The 27,944-nt window shown below is 38.4% G+C and overlaps 2 protein-coding genes across 2 annotated transcripts; one reads left to right on the forward strand and one right to left on the reverse strand.

Annotated features, from left to right (window-relative positions):
• Nucleotides 1–306: 306 nt before the first annotated feature.
• On the reverse strand, nucleotides 307–15,491 carry LOC127637349 (transmembrane 7 superfamily member 3-like). The gene is made up of 12 exons (XM_052118365.1): nucleotides 15,288–15,491; nucleotides 11,013–11,167; nucleotides 9,889–10,039; nucleotides 9,616–9,736; nucleotides 5,885–6,056; nucleotides 5,599–5,776; nucleotides 5,110–5,196; nucleotides 4,710–4,790; nucleotides 2,156–2,308; nucleotides 1,956–2,053; nucleotides 1,717–1,879; nucleotides 307–1,610 (listed from the first exon to the last, which is right to left on the reverse strand). The coding sequence occupies exons 1-12, from the start codon at nucleotides 15,355–15,357 to the stop codon at nucleotides 1,357–1,359; spliced, it is 1,683 nt and encodes a 560-aa protein (XP_051974325.1). The 5' UTR covers nucleotides 15,358–15,491; the 3' UTR covers nucleotides 307–1,356.
• Nucleotides 15,492–15,547: 56 nt separating this feature from the next.
• LOC127637374 (mediator of RNA polymerase II transcription subunit 21) lies at nucleotides 15,548–20,490 on the forward strand. Its single transcript, XM_052118400.1, has 4 exons — nucleotides 15,548–15,610; nucleotides 17,521–17,635; nucleotides 17,723–17,823; nucleotides 19,932–20,490. Exons 1-4 carry the CDS (start codon nucleotides 15,569–15,571, stop codon nucleotides 20,109–20,111), a joined length of 438 nt encoding a protein of 145 aa, XP_051974360.1. The 5' UTR covers nucleotides 15,548–15,568; the 3' UTR covers nucleotides 20,112–20,490.
• Nucleotides 20,491–27,944: the final 7,454 nt, after the last annotated feature.

Here is a 27,944-nt window from a genome sequence, read left to right on the forward strand (position 1 = left end):
TGACCGTTTCTGCTTTTGGTATCTTTGTAGGGCGGGTTTTGGAAAGAGGGGGCGTGGCTAATCCAACGGCTCATTTTGTGGGAATTCTACAACAGCTAAAATTACTTACAGCACCTTTAATAACCTCAGAGCTCATGGTAGGTCTGTCGTTAAAAGTTATCGTTAAAACTCGATTTACCAAAGGAAGACATTAATGGGATATCTACTTCCGGAATTGGACTGTTTCCTGTTATATTACTGATGTAAAATAGGATTGCCAATGTGGTTTGATGTTGCAAGTAATCGAAAACCATTTCAGAATTATGGTACAAACTTTACAACTTTATTAACATTTTACTTGTTTAGAGAATCATTTAAAAATCAGACAAAAACAGAAATACTACAATAATACATACAGCTACTATTTTAACTTATACTGTTATTTAAAACATTACTTCTCAATCCTGGTCCAAGTGTCCACATAACTACACATTATGGATGTCTCTCTTATTTGAAACACCAAATTCAGGTGATGACGCCTCTACTAATGAGCTGGTTGAATCAAGTGTGTTAAGATTTAGGAGAAATCCAAAATGTGTGGTGTTGGGCTCCTCCAGGGACAGGATTGGATAACAGATGAGATGTTTGATTAGTTCACGTCCGTGAGAGATTACACAAAGAAACCCTGAGAGAAGAATCTTCAATACATGCATCCTGTTGTTTACAGAGCTGCAGAAAACATTATACTTGGGCTTGTGTCTCCCAGAGAGCTACACATTCTGTTATAAAGGGAAATCTCTAAAGAGAATCTCACTAAGACACCGAACATCAACACAAACATCAGCCATACTAATGTACCCTTCTTCATTTGGTCAGAACTCACAGTATTATACATTCATTTTAAAAATAAACGTCACAAAACTTCTGGATGTCTTTGAAAACCATCATTCCGAATCTCAAATGTTGCGCTGATACCCTGTACATACATAGACCTAATATAAAAACATTTAAAAATATTTACTGTTCAAAATCTAACAACCTGTGCCATGTCACATGCTAAAATGCATCTAAAATCACTCTGTGGCAGCTGTATATATTAAACAATAATCAACCAATGGCTAAACAGTATATACAGTATATGACATCATCAAATACCGGTGGCAGTCAGCATTGAGGGGAATTGTGCACTCTAAATATCCCAACACATGCTCACACTAGTGCACATGCTCAGTCCAACACCAATGTGCTGTGGTAAGAGTCTCCAGACACTAAATAGAGCAGCATCCTCATTATGGTTGTTACAAAAAGCATCTCCACAGGACTGAGGGCTAAATATCTGGAGGGGGAAATCGTCTTTTCCGTCAAAAGTCACAAGGGTTAAAAGAGGAGGGGTGTGCTTTCGCCGGCTGGTTCTGTGCGACGCGTGAGCTGGCGAACATGGCCGAGCATTCGGGCAGGGAGAGAGGGCTTGTGATAACTGGGGTCCAGAACGTTGGTCTTCCTGCGCTCTCGCTCTTGCTTCCACATCACATACGGGCTTGGAGGGAAAAACGGGCGTGACCGCTCGCGATACAGCTGCACAACGATGCCAGAAACCCCGAGAACCACCCACACGGTGATCAAGATGAAATCTGGAGATGAGAACATTCAGTAACTAACATCAAATCACACTGCTGGCCTCTTCGGATGCCTTTGGTACTACTGTAAAAATAACAAGAACGCGAGCGTCAGACCTACCGATGTCCTGCAGTGGAACAGAGATGAACGCTCGACTGAAGTTGTGGTTGAGGAAGCGTTTGAGAACGTCTAGTGTGATGTAGGAGAGACTGGTGTAGGTGTAGGCATTGATGGCAAGGATCACTGTATACGCACCAACCGCTCCACACGTAATTATATTACCCTGAAACACACAAAGATATACATCAGTGTGTATTTGTAAAACGGAGTGAATTTCTGTGATTGGCTGTGTATTTTACCTCTCTGGGCCACCTGATGAAGAATAGAGGAACAACCACCATAATGCAGGTAAACACAACCCAAAACACCACATCATTATGGAATATAGGAAGGTCACCTAAGAAAAAAAAAAATGGTTGGAAACATTAGCTAGAAAGATAAAGAAAATTGTGGCACTTACAATGCAGGAAAAAGCAAAAAGATGCTGGTGTGTTCTTACCAAGTGGAGTGAAAAAGATGATAGATGAGACGAGAAATCCAAGAATAAGTCCGACCACTAAGATGCAAACCATGACAGAGCCAGACCGCCACCAGCTCATCACCAGGACCACGCCCCCGACCACACCCATAACTGCCGTCAGAGCCAATCGAACTGTGAAGAGGCATTCACCATATTAAACATGTTAAATGTCTTTCATCAACTCTTGTGCAAACTTACGACTGAAGAGTATTTGCTATATTAGTTGTATAATGTGTGGCTAATACAATTTAATTAAGGTAATTAAGATGTGCACTTACAGGCTATTAAAATTAAAACGATAACACTTTTTTTACTTACATACGCAAACTATCGACAGACTTTAACTAATTAAAGGCTTCTGTTAACAGGGAAAGCCGGCCAAATGTTGGCCGATTTATCGGTATATCACTACAGTATATGTGAAAGCACATCTGTATACAAATGATGGGATGTTCATCTTCTGCAGCTCCACCCTAGAGTGATTTCATTCTCGAGTGATGCCATTATAGTGTGATTTTCTCTAGTGATTGCATTTCAGAGTGATTGAGAAACTCTTGTTATTAGTGACACTTGTGGCCATTAAGTGAACTGCAGTCAGCTTCCTGTTGCACGTGCTCACATTCCATAGTGACGCGAGCGAGCATCGACCAAAACAATGACAAAACGTTCAAAGAGGCTGAATGTGATTCACTGGCATCATGCTGACAGATGAGGTAGCCTAATTCAAATTACAGTTATGATTGTTTTACTACAAACTTTGAGACTGTATATTATATTTGACTCTCCAGTGCTGGAACAGGGCTAAAACAAAGTGTGGATGTCGGTCTGACTATGCGAGAATGTAGTTTGAAGTAATCACTTTTCTTTGTATGATACATTGACTGCATTTATACGATAACCTATAAACCTAGCTTTATCAATAGCTGTTAGCTAAATTTGGTGGATGATGACAGTAGCCGTTTATAAAATTGACTGTACATTATGCTTTGCAGTTATGTAAGTTTACCTGTCCAATAAGATGAACACCAATTCGGGGTCGGTTTTGATCCCCAAAACCGAACAAAGTTCCTTCCAGGAATCAAATGCCTTGCCGATATTCACTCTAATTTTCGCTTGACCACGATCACGTTTCCGCTTAGCCAGACGGGATTCAGTAGATACATTTGTATTTTTTTGGCTAACTCTGAGTTTGTGTAGGAGTCGGTGTTGTTCTGGGAGCCGGACATTTGCTGGATTCTATCTCTAAGATAACGTTACGTAGTGTTGAAGACTGTTGTCGCTGTTGAATAGCGGAAGAGAAGCTATTACTGAGGCAAGTCTCTCGGGAGCGTGCATAAACGGCACATACTTTGGATTTTTCCGGCAAAAGCGACCCGCTCCCTTCGCATGAAAATCAGTCTACAGGCTTTAATAGGCAACCTAGGAAGTCCGGTAAGGGCTCATTTTTTAAGTTGCGTTACAAGCCGTTCACACATTGGTAAAAAAAAAAAGGTGAATATTACATACAATTTTTTACATATTGCACCTTTAAAACGTAATTCTGCCCTAGAGAGATTCCATTCTAGAGTGATTCCACCCTAGAGTAATTGCATTCTAATGATTCAGTTCAAGAATGATTGATTGCATTCTAGAGTAATTCCAATCTATAGTGATTATGCTCTAGTGACTGCCCTAGAGAGGTTGTGTTCTAGAGAGATTATGTTTTAGTCATTGTGTTCTAGAGATTTTATGTCCTAGATTGATTCAGTTCTAGAGTGATTCCGCTCCAATGTGATTCCATTCTCGACAACGGAATCACTCGTGAATAGAATCACATCTAGTGTGATTCCACCCTAGAGTAATTGCATTCTAGTGATTCAGTTCTAGAGTGATTCCACCCTAAAATGATTGTGTTCTAGAGTGGTTCACTTTTAGAGTGGTTCAGTTCTAGAATTATTCTGTCCTTGAGTTATTGCATTCTAGAGTAATTCCGTTCTATAGTGATTCTGCCCATGAGAGATTGTGTTCTAGAGTGATTACTTATTTATAGTCTTTGTGTAGTCTTTCTAGAGTGATTCAGCTCTAGAATTATTCAGTTCTAGAGTGATCCCACCATAGAGTAATTGCTTACTAGTGTTTCAGTTTTAGAGTGATTCTGCCCAAATATGAGTGTTCTAGAGTGATTAAGTTCTAGAATGATTCTCCCCTAGATTGATCACATTCTAGAGTAATTACGTTCTATAGTGATTCCATTCTACAGTGATTATGCTCTAGTGATTCTGCCCTAGAGAGATTGTGTTCTAGAGTGATTAAGTTTTATAGTCATTGTATTCTAGAGTTTCTCTGTACTGGATTGTTTCAGTTCTAGGGTGATTCTACCTCAAAGTGATTCCATTCTTGAGTGATAACATTATAGTGTGATTAAGTTCTAGAGTGATTGCATTTAAGTGTGATTCAGTTCTAGTGTGATTCAGTTCTAGAGAGATAGTGCCCTAGATTGATTCAGTACTTGTGTAACTGTGCATTGGTGATAATCTGATAGAAATGGACTCACGGTCATATTCCAGCGCTGTGGTGCTGGTAATCAAGACAAAGAAGAAAAATGCCATAAACCCAAATCCCATGCAGAACAGCTCTGAGATGGGAGAGAAATTGAAATTTTTACTGGTAACATTCTGGTATGTTTTAATGGTAAACTGGAAAAAGAGTAATGCTAAGAAAAATCTTTGGTACCACTACATCTCCAAAGTGACTTTATAAACATGTCATCATTCATCATGTAGTGTTCATTTGTAACTATAAAATATCTTGACCTCTGACACCACATTTTTCACAAATGTTGTGCCCCAGACTTTCCCAAACCCAGAATACTTGGGGCATCTTTAGAAGGTCGATATTTATGAATAGCAGTAACGTGACCTGTTTCTGAGAAAGGAAAGAAAAACATCACTCACCACATTTGAAGAAGCGATGTCCCAGAAAACACACAAACAACCCCGCCACCCCAATCACATTGAAAAACAATTTAGTGGAAACTCGCCCTGGGAGCATGGGAGAAACAGGGAGAGAGAGCATTTAAAAAAAAAGAGCATTATGAAAATGTCTTTCAATATACTGCTACACTTGTGAGGACTTGTTTTTAAGATAACATTCACAAAATGTACCTATATAAGACACAAATAAAAGTAAGCATCACTAAAACTATTACTCATACAGCATGGTGAGAAGTAATGTGTTATTACTTTTATAAGCAATGAGACAATTTTGGCTTTGGACAAAAAAAATCGTTGACCATTCAAGAGACCAGAACATCATTGATACAATCAACCACCTCAAATTACCAGACAAGGCCCTAGCAACCATCCAGAACAACTTACCTGTATAAACGTTAATCTAACAACCACATACTGTAGCAACATGCTAAAAAACTATCATCTGCTAACCTAAAGTATTGCAGCCGTCCAGCGTGGAGTTGAAGCTGCAGGCGTACGTGTGCACAGGGATGTATGACGCTGACGTGTTGAGCACCGGATCTCTTACAACCACAGAGAAAACCACACCCTGACCGGGCAGAGTGTTAAACGACAGCTGCGTCCGATCATGAGATGACAACAACAACACCTGGAAAACCAAACATACCTGAGACATTAAAACAAAATAAAAAAACTAAAAATAACAAAGCGGAAGTTGCAGGGAAAGACAGAGAGTAAAGAGAAAGATCTCACTCACTTTTCTGCTATTGTCCCGTATGCTCTTCACATTGGCCACTCTCTCCATGCCGCTGATGAGACTCTGCCATGATTGGTCACCTTCCGTCAGGAAATACTGATACACCTCATACACCAGCCGCCAACGAGTACTGGAGCCCATGTCCACATCACATGCTGGCGGAGTCTCTCCTCTGAGACACACAAGAGTGATATGAGGAGATGAGGACAGCTTTCTTTAATATCTCCCCTGATTTTACCATCTGAATGGATGAGATATTTTAAGTCATCTGGAATTACTGGTTTATGGTTAATAATGCATTTTGATTTAAACCGAACCAATGAATCCTTTAGAGTAATTTGTTAACAGATACACTTCATTCTTCAACTGACTCCAATGAGAAAGGAAGCAACACAAAAGAATGATTTGCACATTTACAAGCACTAATTATAGAAATTTCCATGACTTAAGATTTTAATTTAAATTTTATTTACCAGATATTATACATGGAAAGGAAAGTGAGGGAGAGAGAGAGGGGGGACATGTCCCAGGCCCGAGCCTGTGTCCCCATGCCAGGGGCAAACACACTTTCTGTGCCACAGCTCCAACATGACTTTTAATATTGAATTAATTTCAATAACATCTCCAGGCCTAGAAAACACCATTTTCAAACTCCCTGAATATGTTCAGGTTTTGTTATTAATGAGCATTTACCATGAAACCGGAAGGGGTCAGTCCATAAACACTAAAATACACATTTTCAAAAGTATACAGTGAAAAGAATTATTATGTGAACCCTTTGGAATTATCTGCATTTATGCATAAATTTGTCTTAAAGTTACAATAATATATGAGCACAATCTGTTTTCATGCATAACACATACATTGTGTCGTTTTTGTGCATATTTAACACATCAAACATTCACAGTTTAGGTTGGAAAAAGTATGTGAACCCCTAGGCTAATGACGTCAACAAAAGCTAACTAGAATCAGAAGTGATTGAAACGAGATTGGAGGTGTGGGTTAGAGCTACTTTTATAAAAAGCACTCAATCGTTTTGAGTTTGCTAATCACAAGAAGCATCTGCTGACGTGGACCAAGAGATCTCAGAAGACCTACAATCAAGAATTGTTGCTTTGCATGAACCTGGGAAATGTTACAAAGTTATCTGGAAGAGTTTAGATATTCATCAGTCCACAGTTAGACAAACTGTCTATAAATGGAGATGATTAGGACTATAGGTACTCTCTCTAGAAGTAGGCGTTAGATATTCATCTGTCCACAGTTAGACAAACTGTCTATAAATGGAGATGATTTAGTACTATAGGTACTCTCACTAGAAGTGGCCGTTAGATATTCATCTGTCCACAGTTAGACAAATGGTCTATAAATGGAGGTGATTTAGTACTATAGATACTCTCTCTAGAAGTGGCCGTTAGATATTCATCTGTCCACAGTGAGACAAACTGTCTATAAATGGAGATGATTTAGTACTATAGGTACTCTCACTAGAAGTGGCCGTTAGATATTCATCTGTCCACAGTTAGACAAACTGTCTATAAATGGAGATGATTTAGTACTATAGGTACTCTCACTAGAAGTGGCCGTTAGATATTCATCTGTCCACAGTTAGACAAATGGTCTATAAATGGAGGTGATTTAGTACTATAGATACTCTCTCTAGAAGTGGCCGTTAGATATTCATCTGTCCACAGTGAGACAAACTGTCTATAAATGGAGATGATTTAGTACTATAGGTACTCTCACTAGAAGTGGCCATTAGATATTCATCTGTCCACAGTTAGACAAACTGTCTATATATGGAGATGATTTAGTACTATAGGTACTCTCACTAGAAGTGGCCGTTAGATATTCATCTGTCCACAGTTAGACAAACTGTCTATAAATGGAGATGATTTAGTACTATAGTTACTCTCACTAGAAGTGGCCGTTGGATATTCATCTGTCCACAGTTAGACAAACGGTCTATAAATGGAGATGAGTTAGTACTATAGGTACTCTCTCTAGAAGTGGCCGTTAGATATTCATCTGTCCACAGTTAGACAAACGGTCTATAAATGGAGATGATTTAGTACTATAGGTACTCTCTCTAGAAGTGGCCGTTAGATATTCATCTGTCCACAGTTAGACAAACGGTCTATAAATGGAGGTGATTTAGTACTATAGGTACTCTCTCTAGAAGTGGCCGTTAGATATTCATCTGTCCACAGTTAGACAAACGGTCTATAAATGGAGATGATTTAGTACTATAGGTACTCTCTCTAGAAGTGGCCGTTAGATATTCATCTGTCCACAGTGAGACAAACTGTCTATAAATGGAGATGATTTAGTACTATAGGTACTCTCTCTAGAAGTGGCCGTTAGATATTCATCTGTCCACAGTGAGACAAACTGTCTATAAATGGAGATGATTTAGTACTATAGGTACTCTCTCTAGAAGTGGCCGTTAGATATTCATCTGTCCACAGTTAGACAAACGGTCTATAAATGGAGATGATTTAGTACTACAGGGACTCTCTCTAGAAGTGGCCGTTAGATATTCATCTGTCCACAGTTAGACAAACGGTCTATAAATGGAGATGATTTAGTACTATAGGTACTCTCTCTAGAAGTGGCCGTTAGATATTCATCTGTCCACAGTGAGACAAACTGTCTATAAATGGAGATGATTTAGTACTATAGGTACCACTAGAAGTGGCCGTCCAGCCAAGATGCCTCAAAGGACACACCACAGAATGCTCAATGAGGTAAACAAGAGCCCTAGAGTAACAGACAAAGACTTGAAGGAATCATTGTAACTGGTTAACATCTCTGTTCATGGCAGGACATCATTAAGGAAGTCGCTGCTTTCCAACTAAGTTTATCAAAGACCAGCTTGACACTCCACCACGCTACTGGGAAAATGTTTTTTGGACTCAAGAAAGTGAGGTTTAATTGTTTGTGAAGAACATGCAGCACTACGTATGGCATAAAAAGGGCACCGCGTACCAACATGAAAACGGTGAAGTATGGTGGAGGGAGCATCATGCTTCAAAAAAGAAAATCCATCTTTTAGAGAGTCCCAGTCAGAGTCCAGATCTTAACCCAATAGAGATGCTGTGGGATGACTTAAGGAGAGACACCAGACATCCTATGAATATGACTGAGCTGAAGCGGTTCTGTAAGGAAGGATGGCCCAAAATTCCTTCTGAACGTTGTGCAGGTCAAATCCACAGCTACCGGAAACGCTTGGTTGAGCTTATTGCTGCCAAAGGATCGACCAGCTATTAAATCCAAGGGTTCACTTACTTTTTCCACAGCACTGTGAATGTTTAATGGGATGCGTTCAATAAAGAGTTTGTGTGTTGTCAGCTTCAGTACATTGTGTTTGTCTATACTCGTGACTTTGATGAACATTAGAACATTTAATGACCAATTAATGCAGAAAACCAGCTCATTCCAAAGGGTTCACATACTTTGTACATTCACATGATTTTACTGTGATTTTATCACAGTAAAATCATGTTAGCACGTATAAATGTTTACATCTTGTGCATTTTAGCATTTATGAACTGAAACCCCTTCACTTCGGTTGTAAAAGTGCCTCACTGTAAACTACATTTTTGCTTTTTATATATTTATAAACGAGGAGCAAATCAAAATTAATTTCTTGTGGTAATCAGCATTATGCTTCTAATGCTGTTGAGCGTAATATGTATTGAACCCAGAACTCTCCATTAAATCTCTCTCACCTCGCATATCCGATGTTAGCAGGCGCAAAGCTGATAGTGGTCTCAAACAGGTTGTATTGCAGGTAAATGTTTGGATCAATGTCCAGTGGAAATTCCTGATTACATGCACCTGGAACAGGATCTGTGCCCAAGCGCGTGCACACACACACACACACACACACACACACACACACACACACACAAACAAACACACACAAATACACACACACAATCAGTAGTCTATAAATGATGGTATTTGTGTAGTGGTGTGTATATGATGACTTAGTTCTCTACCGGTGCTTGTATATGGCAGTACCACAGCAATCCCCGTCACACTGTTCCCATCTGGCGTATGCATGAACCAGGAGAGTGCGGCCTGAGTGGGCAACAGGGTGGACAACAGACCAGCATCCACTGCTGTGAGTGACTGACCATAAACTGGAACCTGACCAACACACAGACACACCAAAAATGGTCACACACACATCTCCCAAGGAGAATATTACTCAACAAACAAGAGCAAGAAGGGGACCGGAGTATCTCAGCGAGTATTGACGCTGACAATCACACCTGGAGTCAAGAGTTTGAATCCAGGGCGTGCTGAGTGAATCCAGTCAGGTCTCTTAAGCAACCAAATTGGCCCGGTTGCTAGGGAGGGTAGAGTCACATGGGGTAACCTCCTCGTGGTGGTGATTAGTGGTTCTCTCAATGGGGCGTGTGGTGAGTTGTGTGTGTATCGTGGAGAGTAGCATGAGTCTCCACATGCTGCGAGTCTCCGCGGTGTCATGCACAATGAGTCACGTGATCAGATGCGCGGATTTACAGTCTCAGAAGCGGAGGCAACTGAGACTTGTCCTCCGACACCCGGATTGAGGCGAGTAACCGTGCCACCACAAAGACCTACTAAGTAGTGGGAATTGGGCATTCCAAATTGGGGAGAAAAGGGCAGAAAAAAGAGCAAGGTAGAGTGCAGTCATATTCCAAAAGCACCCACCCTGTGTGGTCGAATTACTGACCTACATTAATAAATTCAAAGAATGTATGTGTATTGGCCTACATGAAACATTGTTGAATTTTCTGTTTGACTTGTAAACACATGCATTAGTGCTGCCATTTAGGCTTTATTTGGAATGCATGCAGGTGTGTGTGTGTGTGTGTGTGTGTGAGTTTTGAGTTGAGACCAAAGCTTGTGAATAAAAGCTCACATGATCTTGCTCTGCCTGTTATGCTGCCTCAAACAACCCATTCAAGTGGGTCAGCTGAGAAAGAGTGAGTGTGTGTGTGTGTGTGTGTGTGTGTGTGTGTGTATGTGTCTTGTGTATGACATTGCATTACAGTAAATCGTGTAAAACATTATTACCAAAGTGTATGAGAGTGCAGATTGTGACTGCTGCGTCTGTGTTGGTGTGGTCTCTTACCAGTGTGTATGAGAGCGTGATATTACGGTATTGTGTGTGAAACTGCAGCGTGATAAATGAGACGTCTGGAGGAATTCGGGAAACGACGGCTTGAACCGTCCCATTCGTTGGAACACTGACATTCTGGAACATTCCCAGAGAAAACTCCACACTATCTAAAACACACACACAAAAAGACAAGAGTCATTTTCCTCAACGTATGTACAGGGTGTCCCAAACAAATAAATAAAACCACTATGGTTTAAGGAGCCACTATGTATGATTGCTCATATCTTTACTCTGTAAAGCTTGACAAATTTCTAATTTTGTGACTTTAAACTGTACCATTAGACAAACTATAAAAATAAATTGTAAAATAAAGGAAAAAATGCATGTTTTTTTTATGTATTTTTTATGTATCATATTTAATACGTTAGACTTTAAAGGTCATTATCCAGATTTTTGTGTAGGACATTTGTTATACATTTTTTCTACAGGGGTAACTTTTGGGGTATTATCAGAGGACTCTCTGGGCTTTTCAGAGATACCAAATGTTTGAGAGTTTGGCCATGACAACTTCCTGTTCTTGCTCTATAAATATGGATCAAACTGTTTCACAGTTCAAATACAATATGAATAAAATGTTATTTTTTCAATAAACCTTGAAATCGCTTGTATTTTATGCGCCAAACACTATATTGACATTTAAAAAAAGGGAAATTGTCCAACTTTTATCGCTGAGTCTCATGAACTTATGAAGATGACATCATAATAGCTTATAATGTAAAATAATGAGATCTATATCATGACGCTGCATATATGAAAACACACAAAAATATTAGTTCACACTTTAAACATATCTTATAAAATGTATATGTCAGCAGGAAACCGATGGAGTGCGTACTCCAGGTAGGGAAAGAGGTATTGACCCAAGAGAAGGCGTTCAAGTACCTCGGGGTCTTGTTCACGAGTGAGGGGACAATGGAGAGGGAGGATGGCCGGAAAATCAGGGTGGTATTGCACTCGCTCTCTGAGCCGGAAGGCAAAGCTCTCGATCTACCAGTCAGTTTTTGTTCCTACCCTCACCTGTGGTCATGAAGGCTGGGTCATGACCGAAAGAACTAGGTCGCGAGTACAAGCGGCCGAAATGGGCTTCCTCCGAAGGGTGGCGGGCTTCTCCCTTAGAGATAGGGTGAGGAGCTCAGTCATCCGAGAGGAGCTCGGAGTAGAGCCACTGCTCCTTTGCGTTGAAAGGAGTCAGTTGAGGTGGTTTGGGCATCTGGTAAGGACGCTCCCTGGGCGCCTCCCTAGGGAGGTGTTTCAGGCACGTCCAGCTGGGAGGAGGCCTCGGGGAAGACACAGGATTAGGTGGAGAGATTACATCTCCACACTGGCCTGGGAACGCCTCGGGGTCCCCCAGTCAGAGCTGGTTAATGTGGCTCGGGATAGGGAAGTTTGCCCCTGCTGGAGCTGCTGCCCACACAACCCGACTTCGGATAAGCAGTTGAAAATGGATGGATGTAAGAATGTTCTGATGCTCATGATGAAATCACAGTGATAGTCGTCAGATTCTGAAAGTCGTAAAAGTATGTCAAATATTGTGGAAACACCTTTATGCATTTTTAAGAAATGGGCAATCAAACATAGTGGCGGGGTGTTCATGTTTATAGTTGCATCTGAAATTTTGGAAAACATTTTGGTTAATGGGTTAATGGATTTGATTTTTATGGTATTGTTATAACCTCCGTGAAGTCTTATTTGGTTTAACTCTAAACAATACTTTTATGGTAAATACTTAAATTAAAACCATTAAAATTCAACATTTATTCAAATTAATTCCCAATTAAGTCAACATATACTATTATTTTATGCACTACTATGTATAACTAGGTGTGGAAAACAATATTAGCGGATAAATCAGATTTTTCAAAAATCGGGTGTATTCGGGAGGCATTTCCACCCGTAAAAACCTCTGACATAAATATAAACGTGTTAGCAGATACATTATCCATATTATTCCCTTCCATTCAGACAGCAGTGAGTGACAGGCCTTTGGGAGAGATGCTACTGAAGGCGTTTGAGGAAGTGGCTTTGACAGTTGGTGTGATTTGGTTTAGAAACATCTCACGTTGGGTCACAATTTGAACGAACTTCCTGCTTGACTGTGAAATCTGTAAAATGTCATAATGACTCTCACCTGCTGTAGAGTAGGTCAACACAACACCTAAACTCAACACACTCTGACAACTGACGAAACCTCAAAAAACATTTCTGAAGGCCTTTAGTTTCCATCCATCCATCCATCCATCGTCAACCGCTTATCCTGTGTACAGGGTCGCGGGGGGCTGGAGCCTATCCCAGCTAACATTGGGCGAAAGGCGGGGGACACCCTGGACAGGTCGCCAGTCCATCGCAGGGCCCCTTTAGTTTCCAACACAGATTAAATTATCTTTACGGACTCTAGAAAGCTATCTCAAGAAAATAAGTCATAATTCCATTTAAAATATTAACTTTAACAGTTAATGTTTCCAGAGGACTTTGTGTGGGGTTGTTCAAGCAATAAGCTTTTAAGCTGCACTACTCTGCAAGAGACACTAATTTTTTAGGAATGTGGAAATAGTTTGTAAAATTGCATCTCATGGATTCTTGCTCTGTTGCATTGTCTTAATGGTGCACCGTAAGTGAAATTGCAACTGGTTTATTAAATGAGAAACGCTGTGTGAAAATGCTCCACTGTTACAGAATACTAGAGCATTATTCACTGGCACAAACTCACAACTGATGCAAACTGAAGCAACCTGACAACCATTTTTAATAGTTCATCATTAAATTACATTCCAGTTGTTCCCAGTCAAAAGTGACATTATCTATCTAATATTATTTAGACCTTTTTTATTTTATTTACTAATTTATTTAACTATATAACCTTGAGCTCGAAAATTTACTTTTCTTATGAATATTTTCTCAAATACTGAACCGATCCTCATAGATTATATACTGTTTGAAAGCTTAAAGTCTCAAGAATCAAACTGTGCTGTCCATTAAAAATATTGATGAAATTACAAGTATAAACACTAGGTGGCTGCAGAGAGCTACTTATCCATCCCTGGTTGAAGAGAAGATGATTACTAGATTTTGTCACAAGTTCAGCTTTTAGATATCTATTTAAACATGATCAAAGACTACTTTTAACAAGGTTTAGCATTTTGTATGATTTGTTTGAGGTTATCTTTGTCAGTTTTTGCATACCTAAAATGAGTAGAATAACAAGTAATAACCTAATTTATCACTGGTTGTAACAAGATGAATGTGTGTGTGTGTGTGTGTGTAGCATTGTAGATATATTATGGTCTCACCAATACATTTTGGTGTGTGTGTGTGTGTTCTGCATTGTTGCTGATTTTGTTTTGTTTGTACAAATTAAAGACAAAATTCTGTTTAATAGTCTGACCAGTTCAGTTGTATGTGTGTGTGTGTTTTGCACTCTTGATGTTTGGTAGTCTCACCCCTTCATGTCTGTGTGTTTTTTTCTAGTGTTTCCCATTAATTTCCTATGGTGGTCACTTTTGACTGGGACAGTACAAGTGTATCTTTTCTACCACTTAGACTGATCGAATCAACTCCCATTTCTTTGAGTGTGTTCAGATATCAAATGGATGTAAATTCCCCAAGTCTCATGCCCATCAGACAAACGAAAAATGTATTTCGGTCAACAATGACCGAACAATGCATGAGGATTAACTTTGATAGTTGACTGTTGAGCAGAAAACAATCAAATATATAGTTTACAATACATTCTCTAAAGGTAACAAAACTGCACTGTAAACAAACCCCAAAATCCTATCTTACAGCAGGTAACCGAAATAATTATTATAGCATTATATGACTTTTAAAAAAAAATTATCATGACATATCATGAAGCCCATTTTAATACTGTATTTTAACTTTACCTTTGTTTATGAGACATATATAAATGAGCTTATTTCACTAATACTGATCAATAAACGCACTGTTTACTAAACTGTAACTATATATAATACTACAACTATATTAGAGGTTGAATTCAGGTATATTTGGACACTTTTCTACAATGATTTTAGATTACTTTGACATGACTGTCAAAAAGTGGCCAAATTCACCCTTTATAGTTAGATAAAATATCACGTTTTAATGCACACAACCCTAACATTGGAGTTACAAAAAATAAGTTCAACTTAGCATATGTTAACTGTTGCAGTTTGTCTCTATGGGGATCGACATTCATTAGGAGAATGAAACATGTTTATTGAAACTCACTCTCATCCTGAGCACGCAGAGATCCGAGCCATGACAAAAACAACAGGAAACATCCCCTCTTCGGTAGCATTTTCCCGGGTTGAGTCCATAAACACACTAACAGAACCGCTCAAAATTTTGACTCATTTTGCAGGTTCAGATTTGGCCTCCGGAAGTGTCACTACGGTCTGCTGCGCTAATACAACATCTTTTGAGTAAAACGCGTTTCAGTTCATCGCGCATGCGCTGCTCCTCACCAACGTAATTCCGAGCGGAAACTGAAGAGGCGCAGCAGAGCCAACATGGCGGACAGGCTAACTCAGCTTCAGGATGCTGTTAACTCAGTAAGACCCATTTTAATCTTATTTTTTTTTACTTTAAAGTGTGCAGATGGTGTTAAAATCTTCAAAGTAGTTTATTTAATAATCTGATTGATGAAGTTACAATTAGAATTCATATTAATGTTCTATAATGACGCATGTAGATATCAGCAGTGTTAGCATAGCATGTAGTTGAAACTATACAATTATTATTTCGTGATTATTTTGTACTTATGGAATTATTTAAACATTTATATCCAATAAAAGCTAATATTGTAGTTAAATCTACATTTTTAGATTCAGTATGTTAAGTTTATGTGTGTAGTTAAAGTGTTTCAATTTGAAATGATGCATATTTTGTGTTTTATGTGCTTTAATTGTTATACTGGCTCTATATTAAATACACAAAGTTAAAGGGACTGAAAACCGGCTTTTAATTAATCAATATTAACCCTTGTGCGTCAATTTAAGCGAGTTACTCAGAGATCATACAGGACAAAACTGTCCACGTCAAAAAACTGTCATAAGAATAATATTATATATTAATTTTATTTTCCACTTTCAATGAGTGCTTTTTTTTAACTAACATCAGTCCTGATCATAACTACCAAATATTCATTCATTTTCATATAATTCATTTAACCCTTTAAATGCCAGTTTGTTTACATAATGCCACTGTTGTTTTTTATGAGAATAAAAAAAAACATAAAAAATGTATTATTTTCTATATACAAAATACTTAAGGGAATTTGTTTTTTTTGGATTATCACAGTCTGGGATATGTCAATGGTCAGCAACAACACGGATTTTGATGCATTATTATCTTTTGTGCAGTGTCAGATTAAAAAATAAAATCACATTCAGGACCTGAGAAGACAAATATGTCATCTTAAATAACTGCCATAATAATATTATATTTTAATTTCCACTATGAGTTAAATGTTTTTAACCAACATCAGTCCTGATCATAACTACTAAATATACATTCATTTTCAGGATTTTAACCCATTAAATGCTGGTTTGTTTATATAATGCCACTGTTGTTTTTTACACACAAAAACACACACACACATTATTCAATGTACACACACACATTTCTCAATACACACATACAAAACAAACTCTGACATCCATACCAACACACACACAATTTTAGCTGCATCATTTATTCAGTTGTCTTGCAGTGCTCTATAATACAGAAAATAGGAAAAAAGCTTGTATTTGCTCCATAGGCAAAACATGAGAAAAATGGCGCCATCTGGTGGAAAATATTTTTTGTTGTTTTTTTTAGTTTGGAAGTCAGGGCTCCGGAATGAAAGCATAATATCATAGAATTCATGATTTTATGCTTTAATGACACTGGGATCAAATATTGCAGCTTTAATGGGTTTCAATGGGGACATTTTTGTCCTGAAGGTCCTGAGTGTAATTATTTTGTGTACACAGTGTATTATAGATGTATTATAGGAACTGAGGTTGAAATATAAAAATTCCCCCAAAAACAAAGGTAAAGGGACTGAAAATCAACTTTTATTTAAACAGTTTAAAGCTGGAGTCAACACATATCTGAAAACTATGTCAAAAAGTACAAATATGACAGCAATAAGAAAAATATAATGGTTTAGTATGTGCATCCTTTTTGTATAATCTAATTAATATATTTGGTTCTATTTTTATTAAAAAAAAATTATCTTGATGTTCTTTACATTATTAACATAGACACACACACACATGTAAAAAGAAAACTTTACACTTTCATGTTTACCTGAAATCAACATAAACAACATAAATAATTATAATAATTGAATATATTTTACTTTGAATATATGAGTATGCTTTAGCACCTTTTACACAAGAGTGTACCGGTACATACACAATGCAATAGATGCTGGGTTGTGTGTTTGCATTGTATGTGACGTGTTTGCGTGTTTTAGCTGGCGGATCAGTTCTGTAATGCGATTGGAGTCCTGCAGCAGTGTGCACCTCCAGCCTCATTCAGCAACATCCAGACAGCCATCAACAAAGACCAGCCCTCTAACCCCACAGAAGGTACTGTACACACCTGCACAGGGCAAAATGAGGTGTCATTCTCAATTTTTTAATGTGCAACTGAGATGTTTTCATGTGTCATTACAGAGTATGCTCAGCTGTTTGCAGTTTTGATAGCAAGAACTGCGAAAGATGTTGATGTGTTGATTGACTCTCTGCCCAGTGAAGAATCAACTGCTGCACTGCAGGTACATTTACTGGCAAACCATGTGATTGGCTATAGGACTTAAAGACCCCATGAAACCGCTTGACAAGCACTGTTTTATGTCTTGTGTTAATGTGAATCTCTGTGAAACAGGAAGTTGGGGAAAGTTTTTTAACACTGAGATTTCTGGTATCGGAAGAGAAAAAGTGGTATCGGTGCATCCCTAATAGATGTGCGCGACACACACACACACACGTTGAACGCCTTTTTGTGCATCATCTTTCCATGTACTCTCTTTGAGGAATATTTCCAGCTCTTTTGATCATATGTTGTTTGGGCTCGTTTGAATCGGGATAATCTGCTGTAAGTTACAATGTGTCATCGTCTATATTATATAAATGTTTCAGGAAGTAATAAGGAAAAATGTGACCAAAAGACACTCCTGTTTATTAATACAACAGTAATATATTTAAATTGTGCACTTTTTAACCCCTCACACTTTTATTTTGACATTCTGAAGTCTCCAGGACGTCCTGTAAGTGTCTGTTTGTAGTTTAAATCGCTTCTTATTTAAATTCTGGTAAAATGCTCCTCCAGTGCCGTTCTAAATGCATATTATATATAAGTGAACCGAACTATTGAGCTTCTACATCTGAGATGCTGTTCTTGAGTAGCGCTCAAATATAATACACACGAGTGAAGGCTAAAAATAGCCGCAAGTGTGTGTGTGTGTAAACAGAGCAGCGCGATTCACTGACGCGCTGGAGCTGTGCATACCATATATATTTACTTATTAAACAGTCTTTTGTGATTCACAGAGCGATCACATGACTTCAAGTGGCTTTGAATAAAATGCACGAGTCATATGAACATCTTTAATGGTGTTTTTATGGTTCTTTTATGCCCTTTTTGGAGCTTGACAGTAACGAACACGACTAACACACAGTATCGGATTTGGATCGGGCTCGTCGGACTGATACCCGATCCGTCTAAAAGCTTCAGTGTCAGAGCCGATAGCGATCCAGGTATCAGATCGGTGCATCCCTAAAAAAGATTTGGTGTTTTCTATAATGCGTGCGTGCATATGTCCAAGGACTTTGTCCTAAAGGATTGTGATGCTCCTGAACACTTAATATTTCTGTATTTTGTAGTGTAATCCATTCATTTCCAATGACCGGTCATTTTTGACCGGGAACACAACAAGTGTAACAAAGTGAAATAAAAGCAATTAAATGTAAAGAAAATTGACAATTTTTTTTGTGTGTTTTCATATACCTTATGTGAACAATGTCAAGGAATTTTATTCCAGTTTGATTTTTATAAATAAAATTGGTCCTGGTGAAAATGATTGGAACACAACATAAATGTTAAATAGCCTTTATGTTGACATTATGATTTGCCACTTGCCCTTGATAGTCAGAGGGGACATCCTCAATTCCCACTCTAGGGAGAGAAAATCTGCATACACCCCTCAGTGCAAGATGATGTCATCATCAGTGTCTTTGGATTGTTTTCCTGGAAGAGAAATACTGTACATTTTTAATGTATATGTTAGGCGTATTTCAGCTTAAAGATGACCTCAAACCTTACATACATGGATTAAAAGCCTCAAAACTCCAATTTTGGTTCTTGGGGGTCTGTTACCGCAGAATATGTCAAATAGATGCACCTTTTCATGTCCATCGTTCAAGGAAATATTCTGTGTTCAATACAAGTTAAGCTCAATCGACAGCGTTTGTGGCATTAAGTTGATTACCACTAAAAATAAAAATAATGCAAGAATCAAGATTACAGTGGGACACTTACAATGGAAGTCAATGGGGGCAATTTCTGGAGTGTTTAAAGGCAAAATGGGAAGCTTATAATTTTATAAAAGCACTTACATTAATTCTGTTAAAACTCATGTATTATTTGAGCTGTAAAGTTGTTCAAACCATCGTTTTTGTTGCATTTTAATGGGATTACAGTATCAAAGTAAAATCATGTTAACCTGCATAGTGTTTACGTCTTGTTACTATACTTTTGAAACAGTGATTATTTATGTTTACAGATTGGTCCCATTTACCTTAAAGAAAAGGAGAAGTCGAAATGCCAAACTTGTATCGAACCCGGAATTTTCCTTTCATTTCTACCTTACCTTGTGTTTTCCAGGCAGCTAGTTTGAGGCAGCTGGAGGAGGAGAATCAGGAAGCTGCAGCGCGTTTGGAAGAAGTGGTTTACAGAGGAGACCTGCTGCTGGAGAAGATCCAGTCGGCTCTAGCAGACATCGCCCAATCACAGCTGCGCACACGCAGTGGCACCCCTAGTCAGCCATCACCCCCTGAATCATGAGATTGACTGGCCCAAAACCAAACATGGACTGTACCATCTCTACACAGCAGGGATTTTTATACTCATCCTTCATCGGTTGCAGGAGAACTTTTAATGTACAGTTTATTTATGGGCTGAAGAAGTCCAAACACATTCAGAACAGACACTGAGATTAGAACTTTTGCTGAGGACACGTTTGGTGTATCTGCTATGTGGAAAACACTCAAGACGCTATATGTCAAAGTCAGATTTAGGTACACAACCTTTTATCTCTTATTTTCTTCAAGTCTTGAGCTGTTTATAACAGTAAATGTCCAACATCCATCAACCCCTCTCAGCTGTTTATTGTCAGGGTCTGAATAAGCTCACTTTTATATATTAAAGGATATTTTTCTGTTTATTTGAGATTAAGAGTTTTCTTTGTATTTATCAAATATAACTGCAAAGTGCTTGTGCATTTCAGTTTGAACTGTTGATGTGCTAATTTCTCTTAACTGTCACATCCTGCATGTCTTCACTGAATGAGTCAAGATACTGTCTGTCTACACAAAATAATCTGTGATAGAAATTATTCACAGTGAGTTTAATCTGCACACATACAGAAATCATGTTCAGCGTTTAAAAGAGATCTAAAACCCAAAGGATGTCAAAACCATGGCCTTATTTATGTGCAAAGCAAATTCTCTGAACTGTTGAGCTGTGGTGCTCATGTGGAAGACCTGGTTTTGAGTCTGACCCAAGTTCATCCCATTCCACTCTCTTTATACTTGATTTGATCTGTCCCCTCTCAACTATGTATAATGATCAAATTCAAATGTGTGAAGCTCTTTGATATTTAAAGATGCTCTAAGGGATTTTAGCCATTGTAGAGTTTTGACAAGCTGAGCCGTTGGATTAGCCACGCCTCCTCATTCCAAAACCCCGCCCTCAGAACATACCAATTGAGCTTTATTGGCACTAACATCTAGCAGATATGGTCAAAAACAACAACAGCAGGGGGTCTGTGTATCTCCGCGAGTACTGACACTGACTATCACACCTGGAGTCGCGAGTTTGAATCCCAGGGTGTGCTGAGTGACTCCAGCCAGGTCTCCTAAGCAACCAAATTGGCCGGTTGCTAGGGAGGGTAGAGTCACATGGGGTAACCTCCTCGTGGTCGCTATAATGTGGTTCTCAGTGGGGCACATGGTGAGTTGTGCGTGAATAGCGTGAAGCCTCATGTTAGCGCGTCGACAAGCCTCATGATAATAATAATGCGCAGATTGACGTCTCAGACGAGTCACTACGTCACCACGAGGACTTAGAACGCATTGAGAATTCCAAATGGGGGGGAGGGTGCTAGCGCCCTCTATTGACAACTGTTATGAGCAACATGGCATAAAAATGGCATTAAGCCTCAATATTTCACTGCACCTAAAATACTATGAGAATGTTCAAAATGATTGACAGGCAGAAAGCGTCTTTTTTTGTTTGCTGTTTACAGACTCTAGAGACCGGTGAGATATCTCACAACACTTATATCATTAATATCTTTCAGGAAGTAGTAAGAAAATTTGCATAACTTTCCATGAAAAAAATCCCTTACATAAGCTTTCATAACTTTGAAGTAAATGGCTTGCTGACTAGTCTGCATTTCCTTCTACAACATTAAACATTTATCCAAAGTCGGCACCGTTCAGTGTTTTCATACAACAATAATACAATTATTTAAATATTATTATTAATATAAAATTGCCCTTGGTTAGTCAGGAAATCAATATAGCTAATTCCAATTAATATGTGTTTATTTAATGTTTAAATTAAAGTTTATTTATCTAAACATGTAAGATATAAGCCTTTTGCAAATGTGTGGCGTCTCCTCAGTCAGGTGCTCCTGTTTAACTTTAATTGACCATCAATGAGAACTTGCTTGTTGGGATTGGTAAGTGGGAGGAAGATCACCAGGATAAACATCCGGCAGACCTCATGTGCCAGTTTTTGTTTTCCTCCCATAAATGTTGTTGTTTTTGCACTCTGTTCTGCTGTTTCTGTAGATTAGAGACTTTACTTTGAACTGAGTAGTTAATAGTGATGAGAGTGGAAGTTATTTACTCAATCAACATTTGGGTTGCTTATAACTTCAGTTGTAAAAAGAATTGTTTAGGAAGGTAGGGTGCCATTTGTTTCCTGTTTTTGAATAGTAAGGGATTCAGGTTGAGTTTGTTTGCTGTATGCCTACTGTTTTTTTTGTTCCCTTACAGGTGGAAGTTTGATCATTTAAATATCAGTGGCTTTTGAAAACTGGCCTTTGGCATGTTGGTAAAGAAAGGGAACCCTGAAGACACCTCCCCAGACTATAATTCTTGATTTGACTGGCATGCAATGTCCATATACAATAGGTGATTGGCTTTTTGGTGGTTTCTACACCAGTCATATTGGGTGATCCAGTAGAATGCAACTAGCTGGTCTGGTTCGTAGTAATAATCCCATTCATTTCTTCTATAGACTTATTGATTTTCAACACCATCTTAACTTTAGACAGTCCTACCGTGAGCTCCAAGGTTGCTCATTGATGGCATTTGCTTCTGTTCATCCATCTGTGTTATTTGAACTTAATTTAAATTGTCTACAAAAGTGGAATTTCTGTTGAACAGCTGCATTACCCATGGTCCAGTGGAGAAAGCTTCACCAATCAGAGAACAGTGGCCATGGAAGCCCACGAAAAAATAATGAATAGGAACTGCATATAATGATTGTTTACATTATGCACTTGGCTGATGCTTTTATTCAAAGTGACATACAAGCGACAATCCCCTTGGAGCAACCTGGAGTTAAGTGTCTTGCCCAAGGACACAAGGGTGGTTCTGGGTGGTTCTGGGTATCAAACAGGTAACCTTCTGCTTACCAGTTCAGTGCTTTAGCCCACTACACCACCACCATTACGCACAGTCATACCTCAAATGGGAATGAAGTATGCAATTCAATAAGGCCACAAAATTCACGTTTGAGGTATGAAAAATTTATGTTGTAGAACCAAATGTCCACCTATTGTAAAGTAATGTTTAGCAGTCTTTATTTTAATCGGGCGGGCCAAAACAACCATGTACAAACCACTCCAATATGTATACCATGATCAATGGAAACATTCTTAATACTTTAAAATTATTTTAATCATCAATGACAGGCAAGGATTATTAAATTATGTCTTCACAATCATTCATAACACTCATGTTGAAACTGGAATGGTTGCATGCCTCATTCATGACTTTAAACTGAAGAACATTAGACTCTTTTTTTTCTGCCAAAATCCTTAACCGAGTAGCCAACCCTGCTCAAACACACCTGCCCGTAAATTAAGAGCCTGATTAACTGCTGCAGGTGTGATTTGTTCAGGGTTTGCGCTTCTTTGCAAGAAATATGGAGCCCCAGAGGAAAAGGCGGGAGTTTGCGTTCCCGCGCAATAAATGTAGAATGTTTTTACTACAATAACCGTATTTTATTTGTAGTGAAACCATAGCGATAATACAGGAAAACGAAGACTATGGTAAGAAACTTATTTTGCGGAAATTTTTTCTAATATCATATTTGAACTAGGCTATAGTTTTACTATAGTAATATTGTAGACTGTAGAAGCCATAGTTTTTGGCGGAAATCATTTTCTATAATTCTATTGTAATAACCAAGCCTGTTGTATGCTAACCTGTTGTTGTTATTTTTTGTTGTTTTTTTTTTGTTTTTTGTTTTTTTTGCTGCTGCCGCCAGAAACCAAGGTTTTAAGAAAGTATATTGTAGTAAATAAACATAAGTAGGCCTAACCGCGTTTTCTTGGCGGAAGCCATATAAATAGTACCAGACCTCTAGAAAATAGAATATAACTTAATTTAGCAAGCTGGTGGAAATTATCATAGATACAGCAATGAACATCATGCATAGTTCTCATAAGTATATGAGACACTGCAGTGCAAAATAATAATAATACATACAAAAACAATACATTACAAGGTAGACACACTCTAAAGTGTAAAGTGCCCGACCTAACAAGTAAAGATAAATAAATAAAATGCAATACATTGCAAACAGATTATGGATACAGAAGTACTAATATATTAAGATTTCACAGTGTTGGGTGATAAAAGTCCTATGTTTTGTATGATTGTGTGCATGTACATGGTTAAAACATTATAAAACACAAGTTGTAAATTTTCTTTAGGCATGATTATTAAGTAACCAAAAAAGCAGCAGTTCCTTAATCTAGATAATTTGGATGGCAATGATCTCAAGCGTCTGTACCCTCAGTCTTTGAGTCCCAGATGACAATGCATTCCCATTTTTTCTTTGTTAGGGTTCAAGCGTTACTGATGGATGATGTTAGGATGCTTTCTACAATGGCTGTGCAGAAACAAATGAATTGTCTGAGGAAGAGTCATTGGTTGGCTTTCCTGATGAGATGGTCTGTGTTATTTTCCCATTTTAAAGTGCTTGGAATATGGGTGTACAGGAATTTGAAAGAGTCAGTTATGGTAATGCGCTGATCATTTATGTAGATTGGGAGTTTGGAGTCATTTGAGTGCCTGAAGTCTACAAAGATTTCAAATGTGTTTAGTTGCAGGTCATTGCTGATACACCATGAAGCTGCTCTTACCACATACTGTGATTCATTTCCAGAGATTAATCCATTAATGGTGGTGTCGTCTGCATACTTGATGCATACTTGATGATTTTAACAGTTATGCTGTGAGTTAAAACCATTGGTCAATAGAGAGAAGAGGAGTGGAGAGAGTATGCATCCTTGTGGGGTGCCTGTGTTGATGTCTGCTGATGTCGGCCTTGGAGAAAATCCAACAGCCAGAGACACATTGCTAGATTGATGTCCATTAGCTTGCTGAAGAGTTTAACTGGGTTGATGGTGTCAAAAGGATACGTGCATGTGTGTTTGGGGCCTCTAGAGGATGTTGTATGTAGTAAAGAGCCATGTTGACGGCATCTTCCACTGACCTGTTGGTGCAATATGCAAACTGGAGTGGGTCCAGGTTGAATGAGGTACTCGATTTGAGATTAGCCAGAACTGGACACTCAAATGCCCTCATGACGACAGATGTTGGGGCAACCGGTCATTTGGTTAAACCACGGTTAATCCTATAGTTTAACATGTATTGGACACTGACACTGATTATTTGTAAGTGATATCTGCATAATCAATTATTAATTATTTTAACTTCTCTACACAATAACTAATCATTGAGCACTTGACATTAGCATGGTTTAGGTCATATTTAGCAGACCGCTACCACTTTGTCTGTTTAAATGAGGAATTGTCAAACCAAACAAAAGTAAAGTATGGAGTGCCACAGGGATCAGTTTTAGGGCCTCTGCTTTTCTCCATGTATATGCTTCCCCTGGGAGATATTATCAGGAATCGTGGAATAAGTTTCCACTGCTATGCTGACGATACACAACTTTATATTTCTTCAAAACCTGACGAGATTTCACAATTCTCAAAATTAGCAGAGTGTATCAATGAAATAAAAGATTGGATGGCCAGAAATGTCCTTCTACTCAGTTCTGACAAAACAGAGGTTATAATTATTGGACCAAAAAACTCTAAAAATAAGCCACTAAAATATAATTTGACTCTAGATGGATGTACCGTTACATCATCTTCAACAGCGAAGAACTCAGGTGTTATATTTGATACCAATCTGTCCTTTGAAAATCAAATTACAAATGTTTGTAGAACAGCATTCTTCCACCTAAGAAATATTGCTAAATTAAGGCATATGCTCTCGGTTGCTGATGCCGAAAAACTAATTCATGCGTTCATGACCTCAAGACTAGATTATTGTAATGCATTACTGGGAGGATGTCCAGCAAGATCAATAAATAAACTTCAATTGGTTCAAAATGCAGCAGCCAGAGTGCTGACGAGAACCAAGAAATATGATCATATTAGCCCCATTTTATCATCGTTACATTGGCTACCTGTTAAATTCTGTATTAATTATAATATTCTGTTTACTACATACAAAGCTTTGAATGGTCAAGCTCTGCAGTACTTAAGTGATCTTCTATCACACTATATTCCATCACGTTCATTAAGATCACAAAATTCTGGCCTGTTAATAGTTCCTAGAATATCAAAATCCACTAAAGGAGGAAGATCCTTTTCATATTTGGCTCCTAAACTATGGAATAGTCTCCCAAACACTGTTCGAGATGCAGACACACTCTCTCAGTTTAAGTCTAGACTAAAGACTCATCTATTTAGCCAGGCATACACCTAATTTATCCCACAATTAGGCTGCTTTAGTTGGGTCTGCCAGAACCAGAAACCAGAAACATTGAGCATGATCTCTAACTCTGCAATAAATTGAATGGCATCTACGCTTACATCTTTTTATTTGTTTCCCTGTCTCAACCTCGGGACTCCTATCCTGAGGTCACCAGAACCGGCTGGATCCAGCACCATTCCTGCTTCATGTTGGACTCCACTGCTACATGTCGCAGAATGATGATGACTAAATGCAGCCGGTGCCAAACATCACTTCAATCTATTATGACGGACTTCAGAGGATTAACTGATGCCAACTCCAACCTGCATCACCTCGGTCTATAGATGGACTACGATCTTGAAATGAAATGCATAGACTAACTATTGCCAACAAAAGCCTTCATCAGTCAATTAACAAGGACAATTGCATCTATGTGAACTTCTGCAATTAATCAAGATGGACTTCAAAGACTTTGGTCATTAATCTTACAGTTCAAACACAATCAATGTTTAATCACTGACCCTTAACACTTAGTTTAATAATTTTAAACCATGATTTTACCTATACATAATTAATATTTACATTACATTCATAATGTTAGTCAGAGGGAACTGGCCCCTACAGTGAGTCTGGTTTAGGGTTAGGGTGGGGTTAGTCAGAGGGAACTGGCCCCCACAGTGAGTCTGGTTTAGGGTTAGGGTGGGGTTAGTCAGAGGGAACTGGCCCCCACAGTGAGTCTGGTTTAGGGTTAGGGTGGGGTTAGTCAGAGGGAACTGGCCCCCACAGTGAGTCTGGTTTAGGGTTAGGGTGGGGTTAGTCAGAGGGAACTGGCCCCCACAGTGAGTCTGGTTTAGGGTTAGGGTGGGGTTAGTCAGAGGGAACTGGCCCCCACAGTGAGTCTGGTTTAGGGTTAGGGTGGGGTTAGTCAGAGGGGAACTGGCCCCCACAGTGAGTCTGGTTTCTCCCAAGGTTATTTTTCTCCATTAATCAACATCTTATGGAGTTTTGTGTTCCTTGCCACAGTCGCCTACAGCTTGCTCACTGGGGTTATTAATACAATTATCATTTAATTATTTATAAACACTATTAAAATTCGTATTTTATCTAAATTACACAATGATGATTAATAGACTTTATAGACATTACAGTTCTTATCGTCTGTTAATGCTGATATTCTGTAAAGCTGCTTTGAAACGATGTGTGTTGTGAAAGGCGCTATACAAATAAAATTGACTTGACTTGACTATCCTCTAGGTAAATATCATGCTATACAAAACAAATATTGTGCATAATCAAAAATTAATTAATCATGTTAGCTAGAAATGCATTTACTCACTCTGCATTTTAATATCTGTAATGTATATTCTGTTTCCCCCGCAGAACACTTTTATACACTTTTATACTGATGCATTAATGTCATTATGACCATATACAGTAGCTGTCCTACAATGTTCTGTGTATTCTGTGCATTGTGTGTGTACTGTATATACTGTATGTGCTGTATATATACTGTATGTACTGTATATATACTGTATGTGCTGTATATATACTGTATGTACTGTATATATACTGTATGTACTGTATATATACTGTATGTGCTGTATAT

This window comes from Xyrauchen texanus, chromosome 45 (assembly GCF_025860055.1).
Source record: "Xyrauchen texanus isolate HMW12.3.18 chromosome 45, RBS_HiC_50CHRs, whole genome shotgun sequence".
Lineage (NCBI taxonomy): Eukaryota > Metazoa > Chordata > Actinopteri > Cypriniformes > Catostomidae > Xyrauchen > Xyrauchen texanus.